This window comes from Pantherophis guttatus, chromosome 2 (assembly GCF_059756535.1).
Source record: "Pantherophis guttatus breed Tessera chromosome 2, ASM5975653v1, whole genome shotgun sequence".
Classification (NCBI taxonomy): domain Eukaryota; kingdom Metazoa; phylum Chordata; class Lepidosauria; order Squamata; family Colubridae; genus Pantherophis; species Pantherophis guttatus.
Genome location: NC_142064.1, coordinates 158,327,088 through 158,341,100, shown reverse-complemented (window position 1 = coordinate 158,341,100; position 14,013 = coordinate 158,327,088). Strand labels below are relative to the sequence as shown.

At 40.0% G+C, this 14,013-nt stretch overlaps 2 protein-coding genes across 2 annotated transcripts; both read left to right on the top strand.

The window, feature by feature from the left end:
- The first annotated feature begins 182 nt into the window (after window positions 1-182).
- On the top strand, window positions 183-9,042 carry AFMID (arylformamidase). The gene is made up of 11 exons (XM_034412860.3): window positions 183-932; window positions 1,762-1,852; window positions 2,860-2,964; window positions 3,569-3,617; window positions 3,757-3,842; window positions 3,919-3,991; window positions 4,193-4,290; window positions 4,622-4,700; window positions 5,292-5,424; window positions 6,810-6,914; window positions 8,765-9,042. Exons 1-11 carry the CDS (start codon window positions 903-905, stop codon window positions 8,792-8,794), a joined length of 879 nt encoding a protein of 292 aa, XP_034268751.2. The 5' UTR covers window positions 183-902; the 3' UTR covers window positions 8,795-9,042.
- Window positions 9,043-9,675: 633 nt separating this feature from the next.
- Window positions 9,676-13,626, top strand: LOC148115396 (baculoviral IAP repeat-containing protein 5-like). The gene is made up of 4 exons (XM_087887099.1): window positions 9,676-9,845; window positions 11,444-11,553; window positions 12,416-12,533; window positions 13,367-13,626. The coding sequence occupies exons 1-4, from the start codon at window positions 9,723-9,725 to the stop codon at window positions 13,448-13,450; spliced, it is 435 nt and encodes a 144-aa protein (XP_087743225.1). The 5' UTR covers window positions 9,676-9,722; the 3' UTR covers window positions 13,451-13,626.
- The last annotated feature ends 387 nt before the right edge of the window (window positions 13,627-14,013 follow it).

The window sequence follows — 14,013 nt, the reverse complement described above, 5'->3', positions numbered from 1 at the left end:
CTGACTGGACTTTTGTACGCTAAGTATCTTGTCTGTTTTGTGGAAATAAATGCACTTGGCAGACGGTGTGTAAATCGCTGCCAAGTTGGAGATTAAGACCTGGGTGTGTGCCAAAGTGTTTCCTTAACCCTTGGCTGGCTGTGTTTGTGTGTGTGTGTGGACGGGGACAGATCAAAACTCAGCGTTTTTACTGGTTTTAGAGGATCCTTTAAAGGGAATTGTAACATTAATAGGAAAAATAAAATAATTTGGTACATCAACAGGTTTTAAGATTAACAAATGGAAGACAAAGACATTACCAAAACATTCTGTATATATTAGTAATGTGTGGGTGCAGTCAAAACTAAAGTGGATACATGCTGAATAAAAACATTTTTAAAACAGCTTTTATGTTTAGAAGTTGACTGGCCTCTCAGTGTATCTAGGTTAATATTTAACGTTATTTGCCAATTATTCGTTTTCAGCATACTTATGAAGGCATGGTAGAAAAATTTGTTTATAGAGACACAGAGATCAGCAAGTTAAAATAAGCTTAAAAAAGGGGGTGGGGTGGGGTAGAGATAACATTGCCAGGCCTAACATTACCATTTCTTCCCCAGATTTTTGTACTTGGATATTGTAGCAGGAAGACAGGGAGCGGAGTTTGCTCAGTGTCTTTGTTCTACAGCAAACTGCTTTCTGTGCAGCCCCAATGCTGGTATGACCAATGACGACAGCCCCCTAATCAGGAATTTCTGACATCTTGCAGAGCAGCTGGAAGACCACAGGTCAAGGAGAAACGCTGAATCTGATCTGCACTGTTTGTCAGAGGCTATGTAGGATCACATGTTCTTGCCACTTTGTTCGTCACTTGAGCCCAGGTTCATCAGGAGAAGGAATATAGCCACAACTTAGCCATTGCTATGGGAAAGTGGCAGGAAATGACAAAGGAGGTATAGTTGTAATGTTTGTGTGTGTATGATTGCGGAAGGGAGGGAAGAGAGATTGTCAATGTTTGTTTAATGTGGGTGTATTTTAGAGACATTAAAAGAAAAAAGATTCTGGAGTTTCCAGAACGGGAAGTGGAGAGGTATGACATATTTTGCTCTAGAACAAGGGCTAAGAAATGACTTACTCGGAGATTTATTTATGTGCTTGGAAGTTTAGTTCCCTGAATCCCTAAGGAACTCTCTGAGTCTAATCTTGCACCCTGCCACAAAAATTATTCACAGCACAAAAGCCCAGAAGGTTTAACCAGCTAGCTCCATTGATGACAAGAATATCACAATGCAAAAGAGCTTCCATGGCTGCTCTTCAGAGCTGCTCAGGTCCATGCCTCCTGCTCCTTCTCCTCTTAGCTGCAACATACTGCCACTTTCATACCCAGGTTCAGAGAGGAGACAAGGGTTGTAGAAAGAAGACCGATTATTTAGATCACTGTTACTGAACTTAAGGCTAAGAGAATTCTGGGGAATAAATTGTATGTGACTGGAAGGGTCCATGTTACTCTGATGCACAGAGAAACAGTCACGAAATGTTAAATTTAAGATTAACTAAATTAACCCTAGACAAATAAATCAACAAGGCATTTTGTGCAGACAGATGGAAGGGATTACAGGTGCAGCAATTTATATAGGCATCCTCTTGCCTGTCTTTTGGGTAGCTACCTATTTTTTTGTAATTGAGGTTAGCATCATTTCAATCTATTTCTGAAACTGTTCACATTATGTATTGAGGATGCCATTGCCTTTGTACAAGTTATCCTGTTTTCTTTCTACACAGGAGCTGGAGACTCAATATTCCCCTAGCAGGTGGACTCCACGGCTGGATAAGGATGTTGTGATTGAGGCACACATAAAAGCAATGGCTGAAGGTATGGGCTATCCAAGAGCCAGAAAAATGGAGTAAGCCAACAGACTACCTTCCTATAGACTTCCCATTGCCAGGATTAGTTATGTCGTGGCAGGTGTTCCCTTGTTTGTAAACTCTGAAAATTTGCACACAGTTGCAAACATAGAAATCCTGATTGTTCACAAGCCAAACATCAAAGACAAAAAAATACAATAAATAAGGCAAATAAAATAAAATAAAATACAACAGATGACAACAAGATCCCCAAAGCACTCCTGAAAAGCTCAGCCTTCAACTTTTTCCAGAAGGTAGAAAATATTGAAATAAATTGGCGGATATGGCATTTCTAATGACTAGGCCATACAGATTTATGGACTACCTACCCTCTGGTATGGAAAGAAAAACATACCAAGGAAGAGCTGGGCAAGACTGGAAAAAAAACATGAAGGGGAGACCTCCTTCCTTTGAAGTTGTGTCAAAGTGAAGAGCCACTGTTTCTCCCAGAAAGCAAACAGAATCAGATGCAGTTGAGACGATAGGTAGTCCTCGATTTATGACCACAATCAAGCCCAACATTTTGCTAGCTAAGCAACACAGTTGTTAAGTGAGTTTTGTCCCATTTTACAACCTTTCTTGACACAGTTAAGTGAATCACTGCAGTTGTTAAGATAGTAACATGGTTACTAAATCAATCTGGTTTCCCCATTGATTTTGCTTGTCAGAAGTTCGCAAAAGGTGATCACATGACCTTGGGACACGTCAGTGGCCATAAATATGAACTAGATGCCAAGAGACCAGATATTGATCATATGAACATAGAGGATGCGGCAATGGTTGTAAGTGAAATACTGTCATAGGTGATTTTTTTCAATACCTCTGTAACAAACAGTCACTAAACCAATAGTTGTAAGTCAAGGACTGTCTGTATGGGGATTCAGTGACATCTGGAACATCTAGGAGGGCAGCCCAAATAATATTTAGGAAGGGTGGTTGCTGCATTTCTTGGTGTTTTCTTCCAATACTCTGCAGGTACTCGAAATGCCCAGGCATTCACCCAAACTCTGCTGAATGTCCCCTATGGCTCCAGTGAGGGAGAGAAACTGGATGTGTATCTTCCTAAAAAACATGTTGAAAGTAAGAGCACAAAGAGTGGGGTGAGGGATCTGAAAGGAGCAGGGTAGGGAAATAGGAAAACAGAGAGCTTAGAAGGCTGGACGTGGGTAGATGAGTATGGAAATGGCCTCAGGAAGAAACTTAAGAAACTTGCCCTGTTTTAATTATTTTGATGTAAGGGTGGGAGAGAAAGTCTCTGTCATGCTTTCAAGAATCTCCTATTATTATATACTTGCCAACACTAGACTTCATAAGTTGTTGTGGTGATGGTTTCTTGACCTGATCTACCTGCAAGGGCTGATGCTATGTCTGAGAAATAGCAATAGCATTTGGACTTATATAATGCTTCACGGTGCTTTTACAGCCCTTTCTAAGCAGTTTACAGAGTCAGCATATTGCCCCCAACAATCTGGCTCTTAATTTTACTGACCTTGGAAGGCTGAATCAACCTTGAGCCGATCAGGATCAAACTGCAGGCAGTCGACATAATTAACTTGCAATACTGCATTTTAACCATTGTGCCACCACAACTCTTAGATAAGATGAACAAAGACAGGGAGGGATGGTACATTTGAGGAATGTTAACAGTAGACGATGCTTTTGGTGACTTGTTATCCCATTTCAGCCTTTCCTCTGGTCCTCTATATTCATGGTGGCTACTGGCAAAGTTTGAGGTGAGTTGTATTGGAGGCTGCAATGGTCTACATTTTCTAATTGCTAGACTTCAGTCAGTTTCACTCTGGCTAGAAGAACATCTTTTTTGATGGAGAACATTTACTGTTATAACAACTGACATTTTTTGTTTCTTTCTAGCAAAGATGTTTCTGGGTTTGCTGCATGTCCCCTAGTGAACCAAGGCATTGCCTTGGCTGCAGTTGGCTATGATGTGGCTCCAAAAGGTATGTTATGGTGGCTCAGGTTTAATGACCACCCTGCTCTCCTCTGATTAACCATGATGTTGTGTTCTCTGCCCAGGCCAGCTGGAGCTGATGGTTGAGCAGGTGCGGCGTAGTGTGGCTTTTGCAGTTCAGCAATATACAGGGATCAGGTAAGAGTGGCTGCAAAAGTTGCATGACTAATAAACATGCAACCTTGAGAAAGAGAAGCTTGGATTCCACTGATAACCTGCCCAGGTTTAGAACTCAGCTTAGTAGATGTTGAATGATTGACACTTCAGCCAGTTTTCCCCTCTCTGTCCCCGTCAGCATCTCTTCTTTGCTCATTGTTATCATGTCTCCTTTTCTTGCAGTGGTGTCTACCTGCTTGGGCACTCAGCAGGAGCCCATCTGGCAGCCATGGTGCTTTCCACAGATTGGGAAAAATTTGGTGTTGAGCCAAACATCAAAGGTATTGCCTGGGAGAAATTCATCCCGTTTTTCTCACTTTTTTGCCTCATTATTTCCTCAGTTTCTCTTGTTTGAACATCATGCATACTGGAATATTCGATGGAGCTGGAATCCACTTAAAACAGGGGTGGGCAACTGTGGCCCTTTTACAAGCTGTGGACTTCAGCTCCCAGAATTCCTGAGCCAGCTTGGCTGTCTCAGGAATTCTGGGAGTTGAAGTCCACAGGTTGTAATAGGGCCACAGTTGCCCACCCCTGATTTAAAACAATCTGGATTTTTATTTTAATTATTAAATTATTAATTTAATTGTTTTTAATTATTTTTCACCTTAGGTGTTTTTTTGGTGAGCGGTATTTATGATTTGGAGCCCATTACGCACACCTATGTTAATGATCTGTTGCAGATGAGCCGGTAAGGAACATTCCTAGAACTGTTTAATTTGGGCAGAGCAGAATCGTAACAGTAGTTCTCTTGTAACTGCCAATTCTTCAAATTGACTTCAAACAGGAAGTACTATATTAATTATATACACATGACCAGCTAAAGCTGCAGTATTTATATAATCCGGCACAATAGTCCTTTAACTACCTGAGTGATACATACAGGGAGAAACAAGTATACAACCAAATAATTTAAATCTCTGATTAGTTCATTATCTTTGATTTAGAACTTTTCTCTCTATTGTCTTCTGTGTATTCTAGATGTGCGTGTCTATATACATGTAGCTTCTTGTCTCCTCCATTTGCATATCACATCGCCTTTTCAGCCAATGTGTAGAAATACTATATCCCAAACACACTGTACATATTCCCACAGCAAGGTTTTTTGAACCCATGGACTTCATTCTCTCATTTGCATTTAGTGTGATAAATGCATTCAAAATACAGTTATACATAGAAAGGGCTATTTCTTTTTTTGGCCTCATTCATAGACCTGCCTATCTGTCAAAGTCTGCTTCCTTTACCTCACTACTCATTTTAATAGTGTGTTTTCTTTCTTCAGTGCAGTGGCCCAAAAGAATAGCCCTTTGTCTTGTGTGCCAAAGGTGAAAGACAAGAAAACTTGCAATGTGCTCATTGCAGTAGCCCAGCATGACCCACCTGAGTTCCACAGACAGTCTCAGGAATATTGTCAGGTATATTGACTATGCATTCCATTTGAAATGTAGGGATTCAATGATCAGAGAAAGCACTTAAGAAAAAAAAATGTGCATGCGCCCTTTTGTATGGAAACAAACATGCCTGAACAAACATGCAAACATTTTGATCCTTTGGAAATACAGGTAGTCCTCGACTTACGACTACAATTGAGCTCAAAATTTCTGTTGCTAAGGGAGACAGTTTTGCCCCATTTTACGACTTTTCTTGCCTCAGTTGTTAAATGAATCACCACAGTTGTTAAATTAGTCACACAGTTCTTAAGTGAATCTGGCTTCCCCATTGACTTCACTTGTCAGAAGTTTGCAGAATGTGACCACATGACCCCAGGACACTGCAACCGTCATAAATATGAGTCAATTGTCAAGTGTCCAAATTTTGATCACATGACCATGGGGATGCTGCAACAGTCGTAAGTGTGAAAAATGGTCATGTCACTTTTTTCAGTGCCATTGTAACTTTGAACGGTCACTAAATGAATGGTTTTAAGTTGAGGACTACCTGTATTTCACAAGGGTTTAAGCAAGTATGGCTGATATTGGCTCCTCTTCAGCCAGTCCTTTAAAAGGCATAATAATTTTAACGGCTTTCATCCATCTTTTAATTCTATTGTTTACCTTGAGTAATCAGTGTGAAATAGTAGGGGGTAAATCAAAGTAATAATCATGTGTGTGCATCGAAAATGTGTATTACATTTATATATCTAAATGTAAGACTAAAAATGCATACATTAGTCCTCGACTTACTAGTCCTCGACTTACAACCACAATTGAGCCCAAAATTTCTGTTGTTAAGTGAGATATTTGTTAAATGAGTTTTGCCCCATTTTTCGAGCTTTCTTGCCACAGTTGTTAAGTGAATCACTGTGGTTGTTAAGTTAATCTGGCTTCCCCGTTGACTTTGCTTGTCAGAAACTCACAAAAGGGGGATCCCAGGACACTGCAACCGTCATAAATATGAGGCAGTTGCCAAGGTGTTTGAATTTTGATCACATGACCCTGGGGATGCTGCAAAAGTCGTAACTGTGAAAAACAATCATAAGTCACATTTTTTAGTGCCGTTGTAACTTTGAATGGTCACTAAACGAACTGTTGTAAGTCGAGGGCTAGTTGTCAAATGGGCTCCTTTCACTGTGCAACTTCAACTTCCCCAAGTAGACAAATAGATGTGAAAATACAGATACAGAGGGTTTTTGTTTTCCTGGGTTTTTTTTTAAATATTCTATCCTGAGATCTACATCATCATTGTTGCTGTTAATTTAATTTACATTCTGTCTTTCTACTTGTTGGGTACTCAGGGCAAATGCACTTGTAACTGCCATGGTGGGAGCCATTTTGTTCACACTCCTTTTATTTCACCACAGGCTCTTCGTACAGCAGGTTGGAAGGTCTCCTTGCTAGACCTAGCAGGCACAGATCACTTTGATATCATTGAGAAACTCTCCCAAGAGAACTATCTCCTCACACAGGTATAGTGGCTAAGAGATTTGGCAGTAAAAATGAAAGCATTTGGGAGCAGATTGGATTGAACTTGTGCTATAAACTATGCTTCAGACAGTCATGACATTTAGAAAATAATTGGTCATTCACATTTCTTAATTGCCAAGAAAATGTTTGACAATTTGAATTGGTCCCTGTTTAAAATTATGGAAGATTTGGTTTTTGGTGAGAATTTTCTTCATGGAACCAAGTCAATAGCTACCGTACATCTCAAAAAAGCTTGAGTTACAGTTAATGGTGATCTGACTAAATCACATGATATTCAGAAGGGAACAAGACAGGATTGTCTCCTATGTTGTTTATTTTGGTTCCTGAAGTGTTGAATAGAGACATTAGACAAGATGAGAATATAATGGGTTTGAAAATTAAAAATGAGTCCTTTAAATCAAGAGCTTTTGCTTATCGTTTAGTTTTGATGTTACAGGGCCCTTCAAAAGGAATTGAAGTTTTGATGAAAAAAATGGAAAGATTAGCAGATTTTAAGATTAGTACACAGAAAACAAAGACGTTGGTTAAAATATGACTGCACAAGATCAAGATGTGTTGAATTTTCCTTATTCTAATGATACATCTTACAATATTTTATTAAAGAAAGACAGAATTGTAGTTTCTATAGGCCTCTTTGAAATCAATTAAAATTATGGATAGATTCAGGCCTTCAAGGATTGAAAAAATGGCTGGAAATGGAAGTTTCCACACAACACTCAAGCATGAGCATTACAGAGCTACAAAGGGATCCCACATTACTAGGGAACAAAGTGCATAAAGACAGTCCTCACCTTATGACCACTCATTCAGGGACCATTTGAAGTTACGGAAGCACTTAATGGATGATGGTGACCAGCAGTCCTCAGACTTTTAGCTATCCCAGCATCCCCATGATCTGTGTGCTTGGCAACCAGTTTGCATTTATAACTGGTTGCCAAGTCGCCATGATTGCATGATTGCCATTTGCAAACTTCCGTGCTGGCTTCCCAAGAAAATCAAAGGGGAAGCCAGTAGAGAAGATTGCAAATCACTGGGGTAAGTCTGCCCCACCTTCACACTCTTCCCCAGCCCTTCTGGGCTCACTCTGTGTCAGCCACTCACATTCACTTGTGCACTCAGACTACATATCCATGCACCTCCCCTTCCCATGCAGCACCTCTTGTACATCCTTCATTGACTCGCATGGTGCTTTTCGTGCACCAATTGTGCGGTGCCTCTCATTTATCCTGTGCACCCTATTTATGCTGTGGACACACACACACACCAAGCAGTAGCTACTTACCTGCCCGAGAACCTATAATTGGCAACTTCCTATTGGCTTCCTCACTGATTTTGCTTGTAGGAAGCCAGCAGGAAATTGCCTTACTTAATGAACATGGGACTGAGTTAATGATAGCAATCAAAACTTCAGAGATTGCCATCCTTAAGTGATGTGATCATGCTTTATGATTGCATTGCTCGGCAAGGGAAATTATGATCCAATTGCTATTGTAGTCTAAAACTACCTACACATATTCCTGCATGAGGTCAATGTGGCTAATAATTTGGGCTTTTTCTGTTCAGATCTGTCTCCCGTGGCAGTGAAAAGCTAATTTAGGAAGCCAACATACAATCAAAGGGGCCATTTTCAACAATATGAATTGTTGCACCCATCTCTAAAGTACAACCTGATTGTTCCCTTTTTTGCAGTTTGTCAAGTTCATTTTGTAAAACACAGCAAAAGTATCCTATACTCACAGGCCCATTGCAAGCACAAATAGATTGATTCAATGGGAACTTATTACTCCTGCAAGAAGAAAATAATTACATGTCCCTATTTCTTCTGTTCCAGGTGATTTTAAACATAATTTCAAGTGGCTGAAGCCAGGAAAGGAACAATTGCTGCCTGCCTGCTGTTTTCTTCTCCGCTGTCTTTCCACTGAACTCCTTCAGGTCAAACAAGGACTGAGCTTCCTGCCCCTGTCTTTTCTCAGCTGCAGATGTATTGAGACCAGAGATATTATGTGGAACTTTGAAACAGTCCACCTCTGCTCTCACACTGTGACATCTATTGTGACACGAGAGATGAAAAGCAATAATAAAAAAAAAAGAGCCTAAATTACATCTTTATCATAGTTGTCCATTACTTGGCCCAAAGGATGTAGTTTGGGAATGAATCTGTCAGCAATACAAAATTGCTGCACAAATTACCACTTTACTTTATTTTGCTTTAGTCTCAAACTGCAGGTAGATATTCTTCCCTTTGAACAGCAGCCGCATATGATGTTCTGGGTGTATATAAAGCTATCATGGTCAGAACAGGAAAACTATGAGTTAGCTCAGTGGTAGCTGTTCTTTTTGGTTAGGGCTCCCTGTGCGTTTGAGAACTATATATGTCTTTATAAAAACGAGACAGAATCATCAAGCCCGTTTTCCTCCTATCTCAAAGAAATTTTAGATATTTTAACCAGATATTTTAAAAAGTGGAGTTTTCCAGTTTGAAAGGACAACTTGGAGATCTAGTTTTGCTTTACCTTTATAAAGTACAAAAAAATCAGTAAGGGTTTCAAAGGGCCATTTTTCTAAAAGCTGCCGTCGATACGGAAGTGCTTTTTTTAAAATTGTAGAACAAAGCCCGTTCTTTGTTCATTGCGATCGTGAAGAAGAACTACGCTTCCCAGCATGTTCAGCGCTCATGGGGGCGCGGCATACATGACGTCAGCGCTCAGCCTATTTCCCATCATGCCTCGGAAAGCCGTTTTGTTTTGTTTTTTCTTTCCCGCGGCGGTTTGAAAACTCCGGCAACCGTCATGTCTGTCGCGGAGGGGAAAGGGCAGGTCCCGCCGGGCCTCGAGTTGTACCTGAAAGAGAAGCGTCTCTCCACGTTTACCCAGTGGCCCTTCGACTCCGACTGCTCCTGCACTGCAGACAGGGTGAGGGCCCCGTTTCTGCCAAGCCCTCCCTGGGGTCCCTCTTCTCTCGGGGGTGCGGGACGGGTGGGCTTTCCTGCCTTGGAAGTCCTCCTCCTCCTCCTCCTGTTTAAATGGGCTTTTTCCCCCAAGCATCAAAACCACGCCAAGTATTAGTACCGCTTTACAAAGCCCTAGTAAGACCACACCTGGAATGCTGCAACCGAGTTTGGTCATCCTACAACAACAACAACAACAAAAAAGATGTTGAGACTTTGGAAAAAGTTCAGAGAAGAGCAACTAAGATGATCAAAGGCCTGGAGACTAAAACACATGAAGAAGGGCTGCAGGAACTGGGTTGGGCTAGTCTAAAGAAAAGAATTAGGGGTGACATGATAGCAATATTTCAGTATTTGAGTGGCTGCCACAAAGAAGAGGGGGTCAAATTATTCTCCAAAGTACGGGAGGGCAGGACAAGGAGCAATGGTTGGAAACTGATCAAGGAGAGAAGCAACCTGGAATTCAGGAGAAACTTTCCAACAGTGAGGACAATTAAGCAGTGGAACAGCTTGCCTGTTGAAGTTGTGGCTGTCCATCACTGGAGGTTTTTAAGAAGAGACTACTAGACAGTCACTTATCTGAAATGGTATAGGGTCTCCTGCTTGAGCAGGGGGTTGGACTAGAAGACCTCCAAGATCCCTTCCAGCTCTATTCTGTTCTGTTCCTGTTCCTATTCTTCAGGGATTCATAGCCTGCTTTACTCACAAATGACAAACTCCAGGCACAGAAAAAAGCACCATGGGTTGCAAAGCTGTCCCTTTGTCGGGTGTTGTGCATCCTCTCTGCAAAAAGGCTTCAATGGACTGATGTAATCAGCCAGTTGGGCATTTCTTAAAGGAAACTGTGATTCCTTTAAGTCTGTCCCCCAACCAGTGTCTTGATTTGAGCCTGGCAAACAAATGGCAGCAAGGGCAAGCCTCTTTCTTTATATGCTTGATATGCCAAGCAATCCTGGATGGCTAACAAGGATTTAAAACATTGCAGTACAATAAAATGCCCTCTCTTAGTGTCCGGAGACCCTCTCCTATGATGTCCTGGTTCAACACCTGGGAGAAGAACCAACTCTTAATATGGGAAGAATGCAATCCTTTTATGCTGGAGAAATCAGTTTCCTAGCTATTCTCATGTCAAAAAGCTCTTGAAGGGGAATCTTGCTTACAATGGCTGCTCTCTCTGTATATATATTTCAGTGAATTGATACAGGCTAATCATAATGCTAACCCATTATAGGACATTTTAAAAGTGTCCTCTTAAATTTTTAAATTTATTTTACTTATCTTGCTTCCTATTTGAATTTTTTTATGAATGTGTGTATTAGCTAATCTTAGAAATTTGAAATAGCACTGTACACACAAAACATTACTATTCTTTTCCTGTTCTTTTCATATATTTGTAACAGGGTAAGAGTCAGATGTTATTTAGAATCAAGGAGACCTCCGGTGAAATCATTCTTTAACTACAGCCCCGTTTCAGAAATCAGCTGTATAACTTGAAATGTATAACTTTGTTGAACATTTTTTCTCATTTGTCTTGCTCTGTCTCTTCACCCTTTCCCAATTCAGATGGCTGAAGCTGGATTCATTCACTGTCCTATTGAGAATGCTTCCGATGTGGCACAATGTTTTATATGTTTTAAAGAATTAGAGGGATGGGAACCTGATGATGACCCCATGTAAGTACTTTGAAATTGTTATCCTAAGACTTTTAATGATACCAAAGGAGTTTTAGGAAACAAAGCTCAACAAATACACTTAGGTGATCTTGCAAAACATTAAATTTAGTTGATAATATTGAAGATGATAGAGGCAAATATAGAATTGTAGTACTAGATATTAATAATTTATTATGTCATCCACTCTTTTTCCATAGTACTGTTAGAGCCACGTCAAAGCAAATTAAGCCACTTGTCAAAGACGGGTTCAACATCTCTATCTGATTATTAATTGTATGGCTGACAGTAATTGTTAAGATGATCAGCTAATACTTTGCAGTCAGTACAGCTGGCTTCCACTCAAGTTTTTCAACTCACGTTTTTTCCCCTTCTTTCACTGAGGTAGGAGGATGGGAACCTGGAATCTTGATTGTGAATTTACACAGTCCAGAAACCTCTAGAATATCGTGTGGGGTGTTTGTAAGGGTTTTATATTTGTCCTGTCAGCTAATCCTAATCAAGGGTGTCAAACGTCACAGTGGCGTCACGTGATATATCGGAACTTTTTTCCCCTTCACTAAACCGGGCATTGGCATGGCCAGCACATGATGCATCCAGCCCATGGGACGTATCACAATCCCCCCCCCCCCACTTCTCTATACCAGGCGTAGGGACGTGACACATTCGGGCCCTGGATGCCAGAAAAGACTGGCATAAAAGTTAGCTATACTTTCTGAGCTTTATGAAAACATGTAAGCTGTTTGGAAATCAATTTGACTAAAGAAGAGAACGCGGATATTAGTCTCTCTAGAGCTGGCTAGGCTGTGATTATGGGTGCATGATTAATTATTGCATGATTATGACTTGTATTTCAAATTTCTAGGGAAGAGCACCGTAAACACTCCCCCAGCTGTGCATTTCTTGCTCTACAGAAAGACATTTGTGACCTGACAGTAGAGGAATTTATGAAACTTCGTAAAGAGAGGATGAAAAATTTGATTGTGAGTATAACTTGCAAGGAACCATTAACTTAGCTTGAGTAGTCTCATCACTCTGCAGGAGTTTGATAGCACCTTTTCAGATTAACACATTTTATTAAAGAATGAACTACAGCTCATTTCATCAGATGCATGAAATGCCAAATTGATTAATTAAATTTGATTAATGCCAAATTAAATTGGAATAAAGCTGGGAATGGGGCGGGGGAGGAGAAGACAGATAGGTTACTCGGATGTAGGTTACATGCGATATAGATTATAAATTCCTTATTGCATAATAAGGAGTTGTGCAATAAATAAAATTGTGTTGTATTAAAGTCTACTGTATTTGTTGAGACATCCTGATATAGCTTGAAGCCTTTTGACATATATGTGAATTCAGCAATCTCTGATTCAATAGTGCTGGCAAAGTTGTTTTTCTCCAAAACGGCTACTTTAAGACCTGTAATGGAGTAAGTATCCTGTGAGGTTGAAACTTTACCCTTGTTCTGAGATGCAATTGGGGAAGAAGCTGTAATAAAGATGATACTAGACTCCTTTCAATTTTTGGCTATTATAAATTATTATGGCTTTCCTTCTAGAATGTCTTCTAGAATTCCTTCTAGAATTACTCTGCTTTCCCTATTGTGCTATAGGGGTCATATGGCTACATACATACCGTATGTCCTAATTTAGCTACAGTGCGTAAGCCTGTTTGTTATTGGCTGATTTCTATCTCAAAGTGAATTATTTAGGTAGATTTCTGTTCATTAGGATAAGATTCCCTATATAGTTTTTTTCCCTATAAATAGCTGCCTATTTATTAATAGGAATATGTGTTTTTCATTTTCTTCTAGGAAAAAGAAGTTAAGCACACAATTACCGAGATGGAGAAATATGCTAATCTGATCCGTGGAAAAATAGACCAGCTGCGTTCATAAACTGTATATGCCATTGGATGCTGTGGGCTTTTTGAGTGTCTAAATGGTATTGAGCAAAATGAAAAGTTGAGTTGCTCAAAGTCTGCTGTTCAAGTTTATGTTAAATTTTTTTGTAGTTACTATTTATGGAATTTTTTCTAATGTGTTTATGAATAAATATTCCTTTTTATAAAATACCATGTTTACCATATTGTAATAGTTTCCTGGGCAAAATTGTTTGAAGGCAAACATTGCTCTCAGGTGCTAAATGAAGCTCTGACCCATTCTTGAAAATAGAATCAATTGAGAAGAGTGGGTGAACTGCGTTCTTAGGAAACAGCTATATTTTGATTCTGTCTTTGATTCTTTGCAATGGTCATCCTCAAAGGGGTACTGTAAAAGAGGAGGCTGCTTAGAAAAAATGTAGACACTTGGATTGCCTTCTTCACCTCCTATTTAAGCCTTCTCCCTATATCAGCACTGCTGTGTTGACAATAAAGCTGCAACCTTTGAACAGATATAGGTGGAGATAGGAGGGGGTGTGCATTTTGGAAGCTCTGCAACTACCAAGAAATTGAAAAGCA

Coding starts and splice junctions, on each gene's coding strand:
- AFMID (XM_034412860.3), top strand. CDS start 903: ATGGGAAAGTGGCAGGAAATGACAAAGGAG. Junction 2,965..3,568: donor TCCTAAAAAACATGTTGAAA/GTAAGAGCACAA, acceptor ATCCCATTTCAG/CCTTTCCTCTGGTCCTCTAT. Junction 3,618..3,756: donor GGCTACTGGCAAAGTTTGAG/GTGAGTTGTATT, acceptor GTTTCTTTCTAG/CAAAGATGTTTCTGGGTTTG.
- LOC148115396 (XM_087887099.1), top strand. CDS start 9,723: ATGTCTGTCGCGGAGGGGAAAGGGCAGGTCCCGCCGGGCCTCGAGTTG. Junction 11,554..12,415: donor GAACCTGATGATGACCCCAT/GTAAGTACTTTG, acceptor TCAAATTTCTAG/GGAAGAGCACCGTAAACACT. Junction 12,534..13,366: donor AGAGGATGAAAAATTTGATT/GTGAGTATAACT, acceptor ATTTTCTTCTAG/GAAAAAGAAGTTAAGCACAC.